Here is an 18,606-nt window from a genome sequence, read left to right as displayed (position 1 = left end):
CTTGCAACGCCAGGGTTGTGGGTTCATTCCCCACGGGGGGACCAGGATGAATATGTATGAACTTTCCAATTTGTAAGTCGCTCTGGATAAGAGCGTCTGCTAAATGACTTAAATGTAAATGTCTCAATCGTCTATAGGCTTAAAAACCCTTCTTTAACCTGTCTCCTCCCCTTTATCTACAAGGATTGAAGTGGATTTACCAGTGACATCAATAAGGGATCATAGTTTTCACCTGGATTCACATGGTCAGTTTATGTCATGGAAAGAGCAGGTGTTCTTAATGTTTTAATATACTCAGTCTACAAACCCCACATGGAAAAGTGCAGGTTTAAGAACAAAATTGGTTGGCAGTCTATAATCGTCCTACCCTCTTTGTGTTTTGTCTGAATAACTGTCCACTGCAGAGCAGAAGCCCTGTTCTGCAGTGGACAGTCACAGCCGTACAGGAAGCTTTGTGCTCGAGTTCAGAGAAAAAAAAGCTTGCCTCAATGGGGCTTTTGTTGTTTGAGTTGGAGACACAGAAAGCACCAGAAACCCTGAACACTGACTGACAAATACCTGGCCCCCCTGTGCCTCAAATACCTCAGCTTTGCTCTCGATACAATTTCAACAAATACTGCCTCTGTCCTCCTCAGTTCCCCATTTTCTTCCCTGAGCTAGACTACAGCATCCAGGCATTTTATGTTTGTACTTTTTCCTCAGCAGAGATGGCCAGCTTGAATGACCCGAATAAAGTGAACAGGGGATGTGTCTGACTGGTACAGACCAATAAAGAGAAGGGGTGAGTTAACAGTGATTGAGTTAAAAGCCCAATGTAGTCAAAAACATGATTCTCCTGTGTTTTATATATATTTCCACACTATGAAATTGTGAAAATGATGATAATGCCATTTTAGTGTAAGAACATTTAGAAAATAGAGCCTGAAATTTCAGCCTGTTCTTGTGGCCTTCCTGGTGACATCAGCAGGCGGTGAATTAGTTCATAGACCAATAAGAAACAGAGTTCCAAACCTCTCTGTCAAAAACAGCTAGTGTTCAGTTTCCCCCTCCCCACCAGACCACTCCCAGAGAGTCCTAGCAAAATTCTTGCTTGAGAAATTGCTCTTTACTAAGAAGCTTTTGAACATTTTAAACAAAAACAAATCACAGTAAGGTACTTAATAGTTACCCAGAAATGATTTGATATTAAGATAAAAATGGCTGCATTGGACCTTTAACAGTGATTTATGTATGTATTTCAGTCAGAAGGGCTGCACAGAAGACATTGCACTAATGGTAGGTACAGTTGGCCCGTTTGTTAAATAATGTGTTTGGATGTCTCTCTATAGCTTTGGGTATGCTGTATAGGGAATTGGTTTGCAACAGAAGAAAAATCATTTCTATTGCATTGTTTTTGATTAAAAAGAATTCTTGAGGTGTGAGGGTTGTGTGTTTTGGACTTATCCTGGAAACACTGTTAGGCTACCAGTTTTGATTGAACAAGGCTGAGTCTCTAAAAATAGCATATCTTAAATGGGCAGACTGTTCTGTCCATGCAACTAAAGCTTATCGTCCAGTTCCCAATCCCAAATATTGCCTCTGTTTGCACAAAGATTTAGTTAATTACCCAAAACTGCTTAGTTCTCTGTGTCTCAGTCATGAATGAATCAATGCTGAGGTCATTCTCCAATCCTTTGTCTGTGGTTCCAAACGTCAGGAAGAGGCCTGCCACTGAATAGAAATGACTGTTTACATAATCTGTCTTGTATTCACTGCTTCCCTTTAAAACCACAAACACCCTTTTGATTAACGCTTTACCTTTTCCCTTTAGACATTGATTGAAAGATTTGGAAAGAGTATTTCTGTAATTGGGTATTAAATGGCTTGCAGATAGATATTTTAGAATGATGCGTTGAATAGGGATCACTGTACGTATAGCCTAATATTTGAGTTTCCTCCGTCAAAAACACAATTCTTGTTCATTCACCGAGGAATCAGTTGGAAAAATAAAAGAATAATGAGATACTATAATTTATTTCCTCCGAGGCCTTGAATACTACCAGTTCAGTTTCTTTGGTCAATTATTCAAAGGGATATGAGTTTTAAATCCTGACCAGTGCCTCCCTGCAACCTGCCCCTGTTATAATTACTATTTTTCCAGCTTTTGATATTAAAATAATGTGTCTCAACATATTGCTGCATAACATTTTGGAGGCTAATAAACAAAAGAAGCACATTGGGACTATTCAGAAGTTTGTTGTTTTCCCTGATCATTTAGTCACGCCTGTGTTCTATGGCTTTCTATTCCTATGTGATTTCTCTCTGGTATGTCATGTAGGGTTTAAAGCCATTGTGTACAGAGTGGAAACGCAACCAGGGTACCGACTCTATTCTAAACATAGACCATGAGGAAGGAATATAATTTTGCTTCTATCACTTGCATATAGTCATAGCCTCTTTAATTATTGTACATCTATTACTTATTGATTCATAGGGCGGCGCACAATTGGCCCAGCGTTGTAAGGATTAGTGGAGGGTTTGGCCGGGGGTAGGCCATCATTGTAAAATAAGAATTTGTTCTTAACTGACTTGCCTAGTTAAATAAAGGTTAAATAAAATTAAAATAACCATAGATATCGCAAAATCTGTTCTCCAAATCAACAATAGGATCTTCATATAACATTTTAAATAGCCAAATAATATTTTTTGTCTGAAAATTAATCAAATCAGCTGTCCATCATTTAGTGATAGCCTGAAGCAGAAACACCTTCTATCCTTTGTGTTGGAGATAGGATGTAGTATCCTGTCAGATCCTTATCCTCCCTCCAGCTGCTCAGTCCCCTATCTACATCTGCCTAGATGCCTAGAGCACTGTTTAAAAATCTGGCATTCCTCCCTGCCTGGAGCAAATGCAATGAGGTTGGTACTCTATCACTGTCTATGTCCACATGCCAGTAAATCTGCCTCAGTCACCTTGTTTGGCATGTGTATCCTTTTAAAACAGCTGTTATACTCACATCATCCACCTTTTCAAGGAGTAAATAAAACCTGTCTCTGAGAAAACTGCCAGGAAGAGGGAATGGTTGCTGAAGCCACTGGGTGTAATAATGTAAGACAATTGTAACAAAACGAGGACCCAAGCCCACCACTGTGATCCCATGGGAAACAAACCAAACCCAGACACATAGCCTACATACAGGTAGGCAAACTGGTAACAGGATATTTGTTACTCAGGTCCTATACTACAGGGCATAGCTTAGGCCTACCTTTCGAAGCCGGTAAACCAATAAGCATCCTCTTTTCTTCTGCAAGCATGACTGTATGCTCAAGCTTCCACATTCTTTCTATGTCTTGGGTTCTTTATGCCAGCCTAAATGACAGAAGACGACAGGAAAAATGGATAACTATGGAGGGTCCGGAGGATATGGAAAACGACTGGGCCAGAGGTAGGTTACGTCACCTGTGGACCTCCTCATAGGTACTGTATGGGCATGTTTAGGTTTATCCTGAGAATGAAACATCTATAACATACACTCACACATTTTATATATATATATACACACTGCTCAAAAAAATAAAGGGAACACTTAAACAACACAATGTAACTCCAAGTCAATCACACTTCTGTGAAATCAAACTGTCCACTTAGGAAGCAACACTGATTGACAATAAATTTCACATGCTGTTGTGCAAATGGAATAGACAACAGGTGGAAATTATAGGCAATTAGCAAGACACCCCCAATAAAGGAGTGGTTCTGCAGGTGGTGACCACAGACCACTTCTCAGTTCCTATGCTTCCTGGCTGATGTTTTGGTCACTTTTGAATGCTGGCGGTGCTTTCACTCTAGTGGTAGCATGAGACGGAGTCTACAACCCACACAAGTGGCTCAGGTAGTGCAGCTCATCCAGGATGGCACATCAATGCGAGCTGTGGCAAGAAGGTTTGCTGTGTCTGTCAGCGTAGTGTCCAGAGCATGGAGGCACTACCAGGAGATAGGCCAGTACATCAGGAGACGTGGAGGAGGCCGTAGGAGGGCAACAACCCAGCAGCAGGACCGCTACCTCCGCCTTTGTGCAAGGAGGAGCAGGAGGAGCACTGCCAGAGCCCTGCAAAATGACCTCCAGCAGGCCACAAATGTGCATGTGTCTGCTCAAACGGTCAGAAACAGACTCCATGAGGGTGGTATGAGGGCCCGACGTCCACAGGTGGGGGTTGTGCTTACAGCCCAACACCGTGCAGGACGTTTGGCATTTGCCAGAGAACACCAAGATTGGCAAATTCGCCACTGGCGCCCTGTGCTCTTCACAGATGAAAGCAGGTTCACACTGAGCACATGTGACAGACGTGACAGAGTCTAGAGACGCCGTGGAGAACGTTCTGCTGCCTGCAACATCCTCCAGCATGACCGGTTTGGCGGTGGGTCAGTCATGGTGTGGGGTGGCATTTCTTTGTGGGGCCGCACAGCCCTCCATGTGTTCGCCAGAGGTAGCCTGACTGCCAATAGGTACCGAGATGAGATCCTCAGACCCCTTGTGAGACCATATGCTGACACATGCACATTTGTGGCCTGCTGGAGGTCATTTTGCAGGGCTCTGGCAGTGCACCTCCTTGCACAAAGGCGGAGGTAGCGGTCCTGCTGCTGGGTTGTTGCCCTCCTACGGCCTCCTCCACGTCTCCTGATGTACTGGCCTGTCTCCTGGTAGCGCCTCCATGCTCTGGACACTACGCTGACAGACACAGCAAACCTTTTTGCCACAGCTCGCATTGATGTGCCATCCTGGATGAACTGCACTACCTGAGCCACTTGTGTGGGTTGTAGACTCCGTCTCATGCTACCACTAGAGTGAGAGCACCGCCAGCATTCAAAAGTGACCAAAACATCAGCCAGGAAGCATAGGAACTGAGAAGTGGTCTGTGGTCACCACCTGCAGAATCACTCCTTTTTTGGGGGTGTCTTGCTAATTGCCTATAATTTCCACCTTTTGTCTATTCCATTTGCACAACAGCATGTGAAATTTATTGTCAATCAGTGTTGCTTCCTAAGTGGACAGTTTGATTTCACAGAAGTGTGATTTACTTGGAGTTACATTGTGTTGTTTAAGTGTTCCCTTTATTTTTTTGAGCAGTGTATATATACACACACACACATATATATACACATATATATATATATATACACACACACACACACACACACACACACACACACACACACACACACACACACACACACACACACACACACACAGTTGAAGTCGGAAGTTTACATACACTTAGGTTGGAATCATTAAAACTTGTTTTTCAACCACTCCACAAATTATTGTTATCAAACTTTAGTTTTGACAAGTCGGTTAGGACATCTACTTTGTGCATGACACAAGTCATTTTTCCAACAATTGTTTACAAACAATTGTTTATTTCACTTATAATTCACTGTATCACAATTCCAGTGGATCAGAAATGTACATACACTAAGTTGACTGTGCCTTTAAACAGCTTGGAAAATTCCAGAAAATTATGTCATGGCTTTAGAAGCTTCTGATAGGCTAATTGACATAATTCGAGTCAATTGGAGGTGTACCTGTGGATGTATTTCAAGGCCTACCTTCAAACTCAGTGCCTCTTTGCTTGACATCATGGGAAAATCAAAAGAAATCAGCCAAGACCTCAGGAAATAAATTGTCGACCTCCACAAGTCTGGTTCATCCTTGTGAGCAATTTCCAAATGCCTGAAGGTACCACCATCTGTACAAACAATAGTACGCATGTAGCCATCATACCGCTCAGGAAGGAGACGCGTTCTGTCTCCTAGAGATGAACGTACTTTGGTGCGAAAAGTGCAAATCAATCCCAGAACAACAGCAAAGGACCTTTTGAAGATGCTGGAGGAAACAGGTACAAAAGCATCTAGATCCACTGTAAAATGAGTCCTATATTGACATAACCTGAAAGGCCGCCATAAAAAAGCCCGACTACGGTTTGCAACTGCACATCGGGACAAAGATCGTACTTTTTGGAGAAATGTCCTCTGGTCTGATGAAACAAAAATAGAACTGTTTGGCCTTAATGACCATCGTTATGTTTGGAGGAAAAAGTGGGATGCTTGCAAGCCGAAGAACACCATCCCAACCGTGAAGTACGGGAGTGGCAGCATAATGTTGTGGGGGTGCTTTGCTGCAGGAGGGACTGATGCACTTCACAAAATAGATGGCATCATGAGGAAGGACAATTATGTGGAGATATTGAAGCAACATCTCAAGACATCAGTCAGGAAGGTAAAGCTTGGTCGCAAATGGGTCTTCCAAATGAACAATGATCCCAAGCATACTTCCAAAGTTGTGGAAAAATGGCTTAAGGACAACAAAGTGAAGGTATTGGAGTGGCCATCACAAAGCCCTGACATCAATCCCATAGAAAATGTGTGTGCAGAACTGAAAAAGCGCGTGTGAGCAAGGAGGCCTACAAACCTGACTCAGTTACACCAGCTCTGTCAGGAGGAATGGGCCAAAATTCACCCAACGTATTGTGGGAAGCTTGTGGAAGGCTACCCGAACATTTGACCTAAATTAAACAATTTAAAGGCAGTGCTACCAAATACTAATTGAGTGTATGTAAACTTCTGACCCACTGGGAATGTGATGACAGAAATAAAAGCTGAAATAATTAATTCTCTCTACTATTATTCTGACATTTCACATTCTTAAAATAAAGTGGTGATCCTAACTGACCTAAAACATGGTATTTTTACTAGGATTAAATGTCAGGAATTGTGAAAAACTGAGTTTAAATGTATTTGGCTAAGGTGTAGGTAAACTTCCGACTTTAACTGTATCTATATATATGACAAACCTGGTAAAGTACAAAAATCTACCTGTTGCTTCACCAAATGATGCCCCAGCCAGCCTCACATGTAAATGTAGAAAAGTATTTAGTCAAAGTGACAGTTGTAAACGCAAGCAAGTGTGACTTGAAAAAGCATTTAATCAAGAAGCGACACAAAAGTAATTCGGCGCCAAATCAGAGAAACAGACGACAACCGAACCGTGCCTGCATTGCAGTACCAGCCAATCAAAGGTAACTATTTTAAGGGTATAACCGCTAAATAATGCATAAAAACGGTATCAACAACTAATGTCAGTTAATACTATTAAAGTGAAATGCCACTGACGTAGCTAAGAAATCATGACTAGTCTGATTCAATTAGCTCAGTTAGCTAACTTACTGTAGCTCCTACAGTTGCAGCTGCTTGCTTGACCATGTTGGCTGGCAAATCAAGTAACTCGTCCCCTCTGCCCTCTTCCAGGCGTGAGCACCTGTTTCTCCGGCTGAGTGACGCCGTAGCTAGCTAGCAACGATTGCTGGTTCATTGGCATTGGACCGTCTCTTTACTTGAATAGCTAGCTTGCTAAACAAGTTGGCATATTGCTTGCTTTGGTGTATTGGTCGGCCCCTGGACGCGTGACATGCCCGTGTTTGTAGAAGACCCCGCTCAGTTCTCCAAGCCGAGACTGAAGTCGGAGTTAATAGCCCACAACGTCACCCTGCCTGCGGTGGAGAGCAAGAAGCAAGTTTATGTGGAACTATATTTGAAACATATCGTTCAGAAAAGTGCTGCAGATTTCTCTAGTGATGAGGAAGATGACGATGTTGTTGAAGTACAGGACAGTCAGGACTTTGTAAGTAGAGCTATCATGTCAATCAGATAGCTAGCTAATTATTTTGTATCAAGTAGCTCGAGTGAAACGCTTTATAACGTATACTGGATCAAGCCAACATATGTGTTCTGATCTAGATCAATTGAGCTTTCTATACCCAGTCCTCCTAATCTATTTGGGAATAGGAATCGATCTCATATAAACTCTGATCATAAGTAATTTATGCGGTTTTATCAGCATCCAGGATTAGACCCACCCGTTGTTTAATATTATGTGTCCCTCCCTTATTCAGTAATTTGCTCACCAGGGAACGTTCAAATGGTTTTAGCTTAGCAGAGGTAGTCAACTATAAACTAATACTATACTTTACTGTACTTTATACTATACTAACATTTAGCATGCAGTGTTTGCTATGTCTATGGGGTCAGATCTTCTGGTAAACTAAGTTAAACATGTTCTTGATACTGTCCCAGGGTGACTGCCTATAGTAAAGGCAGGACACAAGGTTGCATGCAGCTGTTGTAACCCCATATCAACTAATACCCTGAACTCTGCAAGGTCAGCTATATAGTCGGCCTGGCTGGCTGGCTGGTCTGCAGAGGGGGGGAAGGGGAGGGTGAAGGGAGCAGGGAGGGGCCCATGAAGGGGGGGTCTTCCAGAACTGAGTCACCAATGCCATGCCATCATTCAGTGTGGTTTCACACTTAACTAGAGTGTTCAACAAGAATTAGCTTTTTGGTCTTAATTTAAGGTTAGGCATAAGGTTAGCAGTGTGGTTAATGTTAGGTTTCAAATCAGATTTTAAGAAGATACATTGTAGAAATAGGCACCATCGAGAGCATCCTGACTGGTTGCATCACCGCCTGGTATGGCAACTGCTCGGCATCCGACTGTAAGGCACTACTGAGGGTAGTGCTTACTGTAGTGGTGCTCGGGTCAGCTGTTTGTTCACCGGCAAGACATTTCTAATAACCCATCTGCAACCGCACGACTATATGTGATAAAATGAAAATCTGAGGCCCACTCCCAACCCTAACCCGCAAATATAGAAAATGCGCTATAGGCGACAGTCAAAGACTGCAGAACGATTTTTTTGACAGAGGGTGCACGATTTTGTTTTGCCCGATTTAGATATGTTTCTGCTTATAATTTACAACATGTTGGTAGGCTATTTGCTAGTCAACTTGTCTATAATGAGATACTTGTAGCTTTTCTTTTGTCATATGTTGCCCTTGACGACTAAATATACCCTTGCACAAAATAATAATGTAATAGATCGATAGAATGAATTCTTCAATCTATAGTAGTTGACATCGGTAAAGTTTTTTCTGTCATCTTTTGCGGAGCAAAGACGTTTATGGACTGGGATGAAAATACAATAAAGCAATGCGTATTTTATGTAGTTGAAATACTATCAACTTTTATTATGAAGACAGCACCTCTACAGATCGTATCTAACTGAGCATTGCATTCTCTCAAGATGCAGAAAGAAATCAATCATATTTCTCCACTCCTGTTACCAAATCCAAATTTTGCTGACATTTGGTGTATTATTTTACTGCAAGAAATGCTTAATTTTGCAGGAGTTATTATTAATTATAAACTGTGCTACCAGTCCTGAATGCTGATTGGCTAACAGCCGTGGTATATCAGACCGTATACCACAGGTATGACAAAACATATTATTTTTACTGCCCTAATTACGTTGGTAACCAGTAGCAATAAGGCACCTCGGGGGTTCGTGGTATATGGCCAATATATCACGGCTAAGGGCTGTGTCCAGGCATTCGTCGTGCCTAAGAATAGCCCTTAGCCGTGGTATATTGGCCATATACCACACCCCCTCGTGCCTTATTGCTTAAGACTATAGCCCAATTTGCACAGGACTAGTTTTTACTAGAGAACGTTGGTTATGTATTTATTACCCCAGAATATATGTTATTCCTGAGGACAATTCAGACGGGATATGCACCCAGTAATTATTGTTTTTTTAAATTGACCGTTTTGACGGAATCCTGGAGGTTTGTTTTTCTAGGTGTGAAGATATTTCAACAAGTCCAGGCGATAACAGGATACACTGATAACTCGAGCTTGGTTCCCAAGTTTCTAAACCGTACCAAACCATCTTTATTATAGTGTCGCCATAATATTTGAATTGAGGAAGTGTGATCATAATCATTAGGATATTTTACCGATCCGCAGTAGAAGACTTCCTAAATGCCCCCCAGCCTTCAGATGTGTTTAACAGTTAACTTGCGCTTGATATGCGTTTTCAGGCTATGGATGAGAAAGTGATCTTGTTCCAAACGTGTAGCTCAGTTGTATGCTGCTTTGCGATCTATTAACAGCAAGGGTTGCGTTAAACAGGCGCAATATTTTTTTAATGATGCATTTGGTGATGTTCAATTCATTTGCACAAAACATATAAACAAAAGCATTCACTGTGAAAGTTGTTATGTGTAGGCCATTCATATATAGGCTATGTGTAGCACTTTGTTCAATTTATCCACTCAGGTCTTGTTTTCTTGCTCAAACCGTGAGCAACACCTGTAAAACTCAGACATTTTCTCTCAAAACACAAGGATGTCGATTCACACTGGACTAGTATTATTAACAGTAGGTTATTCTGGTTAGTCGTCCAGATTTCAGTTTTCATTTAACCCATCTAAACAGTAGGCTACAGTTCCCCTGACATGCCATAGGCCTATTTGAAGTCCTGTCTTGTGACTGTCAAATTTGTAAAGCACCTCACAATCATCACATAAAAATATTTTTTTACATTCAAACAGCTCTCCTGTGAAGTTGTGACTTGTGACATACGCCTAGTTTCCTAAATCGGGTCACATAACATCGCCGGCACTGCTATCATCCTCTTTTACCACTTCACCAAATCTTTTCCTAACATTACTTGTCTGGCCCTCCCTTCTCTTTATTTTCAACTCTCATTTCGCAGCATTTATCTTTTTCTTTTTGCCTCTGTGGATTGATGTTAACTTTTTCTGCCCATTCCCAAAAGCATCATTTGGGGATTGGCTGTGTAGGCAATTTGGCACGCATACAGTTAAGCCCTAAAGTTTAGGGTTATGCACTCATTCCAGATAGCCTGAAATAATGAAAGAAAAACCTCAATGTATATTATGTAAATTGCACAATAATGATACATTTCTGTTTTTTAAAGGTATTGTTTCTCTTTATTCCACCTGCCCGCTACCCACCCGCCCTACAGCCACACAATATTTAATGACCCTAAACCCAGCCTGTGGGGACTGGCGGGTTATGAGTCAACCCGCGCATCACTATCATACGGCCCAGTACATCACTGGGGCCAAGCTTCCTGCCATCCAGGACCTCTACTAGGCGTGTCAGAGGAAGGCCCAAAAAATTGTCAGACTCCAGCCACCCAAGTCATAGCCTGTTCTCTCTGCTACTGCATGGCAGGTGGTACCGGAGTGTCAAGTGTAGGTCGAAAAGGCTCCTTAACAGCTTCTACCCCCAAGCAATAAATCTGCTGAACAACTAATCAAATGGATACCCGGACTATATGCATTGACCCCCCCCCCCCCTTTTTTTACGCCGCTGTTTATTATCTATCCATAGTCACTTTACCCTTACCTACATGTACATATTACCTTGACTAACCTGTACCCCATTCACATTGACTCGGTACCCCCTGTATATAGCCTCATTATTATTTTATTGTGTTACTTTTTTTGGTTTATTTAGTAAATATTTTCTTAACTGCATTGTTGGATAAGGGCTTGTAAGTAAGCATTTCACGGTAAGGTCTACACCTGTTGTTTTCAGCGTATTTGACAAATCCGATTTGATTTGGTTTAGCTGTAATAGTGACTTTGGCTCTGGTAACTAACACCCGGGGTGTGTTCTCAGATGTCTTCTCAGCTGCTTTCTCTGGTCGAACACATGCTTGATGCTTTCAAAGGCTGCTGATGCTGTACCTGATTGCCGTCTTTGCAACTTACAGCACTGTCAGCTAGTCTGCTAGTCTGTCAAAGAATATATATGAACACTGAAGTATTTTTCAATAAAGGCTAGAACCAAGCATTATGGATAAGTTGAATTGTAGACAAAACAGGGTGTCTTCTATAGAAGCTGTAATGGGGGTGGAATTTGAACCGCTGTTAAACCACTTTGTACAACTTGCCGTTATATTGATGTTCTGCTGTAACAGCTAGCTTATCGTGATGTTTGATTCAGCATTCAATTGTCATTATAGTAGACATGATACATATATGTTTCTATCAGTATGATCAACATGACTGTTTTACCCTGTCTAGTTTAAAAGTCAGTTCAGTTATGGTAAAAGTTGTGTAATGTGTTTTCATCATACATGGTAATTTGTTGTCCCCACAGGAAGAGGAGAAAGATCCAGAGATGTTAGACCCCAGTGTACTGACAGATGATGAGCTCAAGACCACACTACTGAAATATGGAGTGGAAGCTGGACCCATTGTAGGTGAGATTATTCCCAGACTACACTGTTTACAGACGGTCTATTTATCTATATTATTATACAATGTATTCTCATCTAATATTTGTGTGTGTGATAGCCACCACTAGGTCTATATATGAGAGGAAGTTGCAGAGGCTACTAAAACCTGCCCAGCCCAGGCAGAACGGTGGCACAGGGGATGCAGACCAGTACTCAGACAGTGAAGGGGAGGAAGAGTCGGGTATGACCATTAAGATGTAACTTTCTAATGTCAACTTTGGGATCAGAGTGAAATGTGTGTGTCTCTGTCTGTCCTGTGTGTGTGTATATATATATATATGTCTATATGATGTGTGTGTGTGTATATATATATATATATATATATATCATATATATATATTATATATCATATATATATATTATATATCATATATATATATTATATATCATATATATATATATATATATATATATCATATATATATATATATATATATATATATATATTTATGATATATATATATATTTATGATATATATGATATATATATATATATATATATATATATATTTATGATATATATGATATATATATTACTTTGGACACACCTACTCATTCATAGATTTTTCTTAATTTTTTACAATTTTCTACATTGTAGAATAATAGTGAAGACATCAAAACTATGAAATAACACATTTGGAATCATGTAGCAACCAAACAAGTGTTAAATGACAGCTTTGCACACTCTTGGCAGTCTCTCAACCAGCTTTTCCAACTGTCTTGAAGGAGTTCCCACATATGCTGAGCACTTGCTGGCTGCGTTTCCTTCAACTCATCCCAAACCATCTCAATTAGGTTGTGATCGGGTTATCACTCCTTCGCGGTCCTTCTTGGTCAAATAGCCCTTACACAGCCTGGAGGTTTGTTGGGTCATTGTCCTGTTGAAAAACAAATGATAGTCCCACTAAGCGCAAACCAGATGGGATGCCATGCTGGTTAAGTGTGCCTTGAATTCTAAATAAATCACTGACTGTGTCACCAGCAAAGCACCCCCACACATCACACCTCCTCATGCTTCACGGTGGGAACCACACATGCGGAGATCATCCGTTCACCTACTCTGCGTTTCACAAAGACACGGCGGATGGAACCAAAAATCTCAAATTTGGACTCATCAGACCAAAGGACAGATTTCCACTGGTCTAATGTTCTTTGCTTGTGTTTCTTAGCCCAAGTAAGTATTTTCTTATTGGTGTCCTTTAGTAGTGGTTTCTTTGCTGCAATTCGACCATGAAGGCCTGATTCACGCAGTCTCCTCTGAACAGTTGATGTTGACATGTGTCTGTTACGTGAACTCTATGAAGCATTTATTTGGGCTGCCATTCCTGAGGCTGGTAACTCTAATGAACTTATCCTCTGCAGCAGAGGTAACTCGGTCTTCCATTCATGTGGCGGCCCTCATGAGAGCCAGTTTCATCATAGCACTTGATGGGTTTTGGACTGCACTTGAAGAAACTTTTTCAAAGTACTTAAAATTTTCAGGATTGACTGACCTTCCTGTCTTAAAGTAATGATGGACTGTCGTTTCTCTTTGCTTATTTGAGCTGTTCTTGCCATAATATGGACTTGGTCTTTTACCAAATCTTCTTTATACCACCCCTACCTTGTCACAACGGATTGGCTCAAACGCATTAAGAAGGAAAATAAATCCCACATTTGAACTTTTAACAAGGCACACCTGTTAATTGAAATGCATTCCAGGTGACTACCTCATGAAGTTGGTTGAGAGCAGGCCAAGAGTGCAAAACTCATCAAGGCAGAGGGTGGCTACCTTGAAGAATATAACATATATTTTTATTTGTTTTTAACACTTTTTTTGGTTCCTACATGATTCCATATGTGTTAGTTCATAGTTTTGATGTCTTCACTATTATTCTATAATATAGTAAAATAAATAAAAACCCTTGAATGAGTAGATGTCAACTTTTGACTGGTACTGAATATATAAATAAATTGCCCTCATACTGTGCTGATATACCAGCAATCAATCTAATCTAATGGGTTTCTGCCTCTGATTTTGCAGGTTCACAACAAGGAAGCCCAGAGACGGTTTCATTAATGGAGGAAAACCTGCACGTTGACATGCGGGTGAGTGCATTCATACTCTGGTTTTCAGACCTGTGATCAAAGCAAAGATCAGTACCTATGTTCAGCCTCTCATTCCTTTAAGAATAGTAAATGTCCTTTGCAGTTACAGTATGTCATGTTCCTCAAGATATGAAAGGAGAGAACATTGCCTGCAGTGCCATCTGGTGGCAGTAATTGGTATCTCTGGACATGGATCTAATAATGAAAACTCTCTCAATGTAAAGATAAGTTATATTTTAGGAGTGGTTCTCAGCTAAGTTATTCCTTACTTTTAATAGATGGTACCGCACTCACGGAATAATAAAAACACGGAATATCACTATCATCAGTGTTTTATGCCTTTGTCCAGAATGGTAAATCTGCCTATTCATTATACCACCAACACCATTATGTATTATTTATTCACAAATTCAATGTTTTAAAATGGGTGATGGAATTATTTCATGAGGGTAATGCTTTTGTGTAATGGGATGATAATAGTGCCACCCTGGCAGCTGGTTCGAAGAGATCTGGGCCGCTTTGAATTCGATCACAGGAGGAATGCAGGGTATCATGGGAATGTGGCTGAGTCGTCTGCCACAGCAGAGTGGGGGCAGCAGCTTCCCCCCTCACATGGGCATGTGCTGAGCAGAACATCCTCTGTACTAGGACTGCCCACAGATTTAGGGATATACCACTACACTCACCTAACTTCCTCCTACTGTAACACTTTCATAACGACTTACTTTTTACGGACATTCCTCTTCAATGGGCATGGGATCTCTCCCCTTCTGCTAGCAATTCATTTAATATATACTGAACAACAATATAAACGCAACTTGCAACAATTTCAACGATTTTACTGAGACAGTTCATATAAGGAAATCAGTCAATTGAAATAAATTCATAAAAATTAAATACAATTTTCTTTGTCACATGCGCCAAATACAACAGGTGAAATACTTACTTTACAAGCCCTTAACCAACAATGCTTTAACACTTATTTTTCTTAAATCTTCTTAAGTAAAAAATAAATAAAATAACAATATAATTCAACGACAGCAGTAAAATGACAATAGCGAGGCTATATACGGGGTACCGGTACAGAGTCAATGTGCAGGGGCACCGGTTAGTCGAGGTAATATGTACATGTAGGTAGAGTTAAAGTGACTATGCATAGATAATAAACAGAGAGTAGTCCTGGGCAGGGGCACAGCCATGGGTGGGCCTGGGAGGGCATAGGCCCACCCACTTGGGAGCCAGGCCCAGCCAATCAGAATGAGTTTTCCCCACAAAAGGGCTTTATTACAGACAGAAATACTCCCTCAGTTTCATCAGTTGTCTGAGTGGCTGGTCTCAGACCATCCCGCAGGTGAAGAAGCCGGAAGTGGAGGTCCTGGGCTGGCGTGGTTACACGTGGTCTGTGGTTGTGAAGCCGGTTGGACATACTGCCAAATGGTCTAAAACGACGGAGGCAGCTTATGGTAGAGAAATTAACATTCAATTATCTGGCAATAGCTTTGGTGGACATTCCTGCAGTCAGCATGCCAATTGCACGCTCCTTCAACTTGAGACATCTGTGGCATTGTGTTGTATGTCAAAACTGCACATTTAAGAGTGGCCATTTATTGTCCCCAGCACAAGGTACACCTGTGTAATGATTATGCTGTTTAATCAGCTTCTTGATATGTCATACCAGTCAGGTGGATGGATTATCTTGGCAAAGGAGAAATGCTCACGAACAGGGAAGTAAACAAATTTGTGCACAAAATTTGAGAGAAATAAGATTTTTGTGCAAATGGAACATTTCTGGGATATTTGATTTTAGCTCATGAAACATGGGACCAACACTTTACATTTTGCGTTAAAATTTTTGTTCAGTATAAAATGTGCATGAGTCTGGGCACCCTTTTCTCACTCCAAAGATGGTGCAAGGATTTTGGTGGGTTTCTTTCACTTATGGAGAGTATCTTCTAAGGGATCAAGCAAGCTGTTGGTGTATATTTCTTTTTAAGTTCTGTCCTAACCCCTGCAGGTGTCGCCACAGTCAGTGTCTCTGAGAGGCGGTTGTGATGTTGACTCCTCTTCGTACTCTAAGAGCTTCAGCATTACTCAGATGGTGGAGGAGGGAAGTTTGTTTTGAACTGGTTTTGGTATCTAGTCTTAATGATCATATTTACTATGTAAAATATGCAATTCTATCAATCTTCACTGGAGTGATGAGGGAGTGATATGCTGTATTTACCTTTTCCTCTGGAACTACAGTTTGAGAGTCGGATCCCTCTGTCCAGTAGTGGACCAGAAATCAAGAGAGGGAATAACAGGAGTAGTAATCAAGGACCTTGCCCCAGGCCCTACTGGGTCAGTAGTACTGACAAACAGTTCAATAATCTTATCAGTGACAGGCTGGTGTTGGTGGTTATAGGGTTTCTGTGATTCACTGGGCTATGGTAAACATTGTGTGGGTGTACAGGGCTGAGAGGGAAACAAGGATGTAACATTTAATTTGCGTTGTTTCTCACCTATTTTAGCAGGAAGCGGCGACGGTGGACAAGTATACGATGACTAACAGATCCCTATTCATCACCCCTAAGACATCCCTTTTCAAACGGCAAATCAAGGCACATACATTAGCTTGTTTATCCAAGTCTTTTAGATTCTTTCTTTACGCTTTTTCAACAGTTCATATACTTGTGCTTTCATGTCTACATGCAGATCTGCAGGGCTCATTCTATTACTCTGTTTATAAATTGACTGTCAGTATGTGAGTTTAATTGGGTGGGTCTTCATGTATATAACCAAGCCAGTGGTTTAATTAGTGCTCATTCATACCTTAATTAATGTTTTACTAAGAAAAGGTCGATACATTAGTTGACTGTCACTTGAGGACTTTAATCTTATGGTCTAGCTAGCACAATAACCACAAGTGTCTATCTGACTTTCCTGTTTCCCCTAACTTTTAATTATCTATTTTTGGCATTCTACCTGACCTGTTTTAAGGTGGTGAGGGTGGACACTGGTGTGGACACTTCTCTTTCCTATCATCTATTTTGGTGTGTGTCAGTCTCTGATATGTGCATCTGTTTGTCTGGTCTTTAGGAGCCAGTCACAGATGTTCTGATGGAGATGTTCCCAGAGACAGAACCCACACCAACTGGCATTGCGTAAGTACAGTCTCTCATAAAAATACACTACACAGTAGACTAGAAATTAAGGAAGCCTGCAGTCACATCAGCCTTTATCCAAACCTGGTTAAGCAGTCAGTTGCTACCGGTATTTTAATTGAAAGGTACCCTGTCTGGGTTATTCTGCAATCTATTGGTTCCTTCATATACAGTACTAAAACAAAATGCAGCAGCTCTTTAGGACCAGGGTTGGAGAATTCTGGTTTACCTAAGTCTACTTATATTCCATGTACCTATAGTATTTGGGTACTACAATGTTGCTAATTCCCCCCTTTATTTCAGTGCCACCCGTCGGAGGCCTATCAAGGGTGCAGCGGGGCGACCGGTCCAGTTTAAATACCCAGACCTCCCTGCTAGTCCCATGACCCTACAGCGATGGGCAGTGGAGCATCGCCTGGTTCCTCTGTGGGTCCAGATCCTGGTCTTCTTCATCGTGGCCTGCCTCCTCTACCTCATCTATGCTGCCATAGAGGATAGCTTGGCCAATCCCTTTGTGGCTTTGCTGGACAACCTCAGCATGGAGACGGAGACTGAGGGACTGTCCCTCCAGGCTGAACCCTAGGATATTCCTCAGCTCGTTCTCTAGGGAGGCATAATTCCCCCGCTCCTCCTCAATACTCCACACATTGGTTTACAGTTGTGCGGAACATCATTTTGTTACCATCATTCAAAGCCTTTAAAAAAATCTCTATATATGGCTCTGGTGTCATTCTCCTTTGGACAATCCTGTTGGTTCGAAAATGTTACGGTGAACCTACTGTGTGCTGTTCAAATGCATACAGGATCAGTGCAAGTGCAGAAAACGAATGACTAGGCCTACATTTTTTTAAATAATAAAAATATGTATGAAATTTAACTTAATGGAGTTTTTGTATTTAATAAAAGTATGTCTTAATTACATTCATGGAGTTACAGTATAAGTTACACTGTTGGTTTTGTTTGTGGCCTTATCAAAAACAAGTCGAGTTATGTGGAGCTCACCAAATGTCAGGGATTTCAGTGTAATATGAAACATGAAAGTTGTTTTTTGTTTATTTTTCAAGAGTTGCTTATTGTGTAGTTGTCTGAGTTAATTTGAATAAAGAGCATTTGACATGTTCTGTCTAATAAAATAAGTGCTACATGGCAATTTGATTGGAAGTGCATAAGGTAAATTATTATCTGGTGACCTATTTCCAGCCCAAAAGGTGGCGCTCAAACGATCATT

General features: G+C 41.1%; 1 protein-coding gene across 1 annotated transcript; it reads left to right on the top strand.

The window, feature by feature from the left end:
• The first annotated feature begins 7,386 nt into the window (after window positions 1–7,386).
• On the top strand, window positions 7,387–18,533 carry LOC120059208 (lamina-associated polypeptide 2, isoforms beta/gamma-like). Its single transcript, XM_039008076.1, has 6 exons — window positions 7,387–7,658; window positions 12,009–12,111; window positions 12,206–12,328; window positions 14,171–14,235; window positions 17,314–17,378; window positions 17,682–18,533. The coding sequence occupies exons 1-6, from the start codon at window positions 7,446–7,448 to the stop codon at window positions 17,959–17,961; spliced, it is 849 nt and encodes a 282-aa protein (XP_038864004.1). The 5' UTR covers window positions 7,387–7,445; the 3' UTR covers window positions 17,962–18,533.
• Window positions 18,534–18,606: the final 73 nt, after the last annotated feature.

Source organism: Salvelinus namaycush, chromosome 14, assembly GCF_016432855.1.
Source record: "Salvelinus namaycush isolate Seneca chromosome 14, SaNama_1.0, whole genome shotgun sequence".
NCBI classification, from domain to species: Eukaryota; Metazoa; Chordata; class Actinopteri; order Salmoniformes; family Salmonidae; genus Salvelinus; species Salvelinus namaycush.
This window is presented reverse-complemented; position numbering and strand designations above follow the sequence as displayed.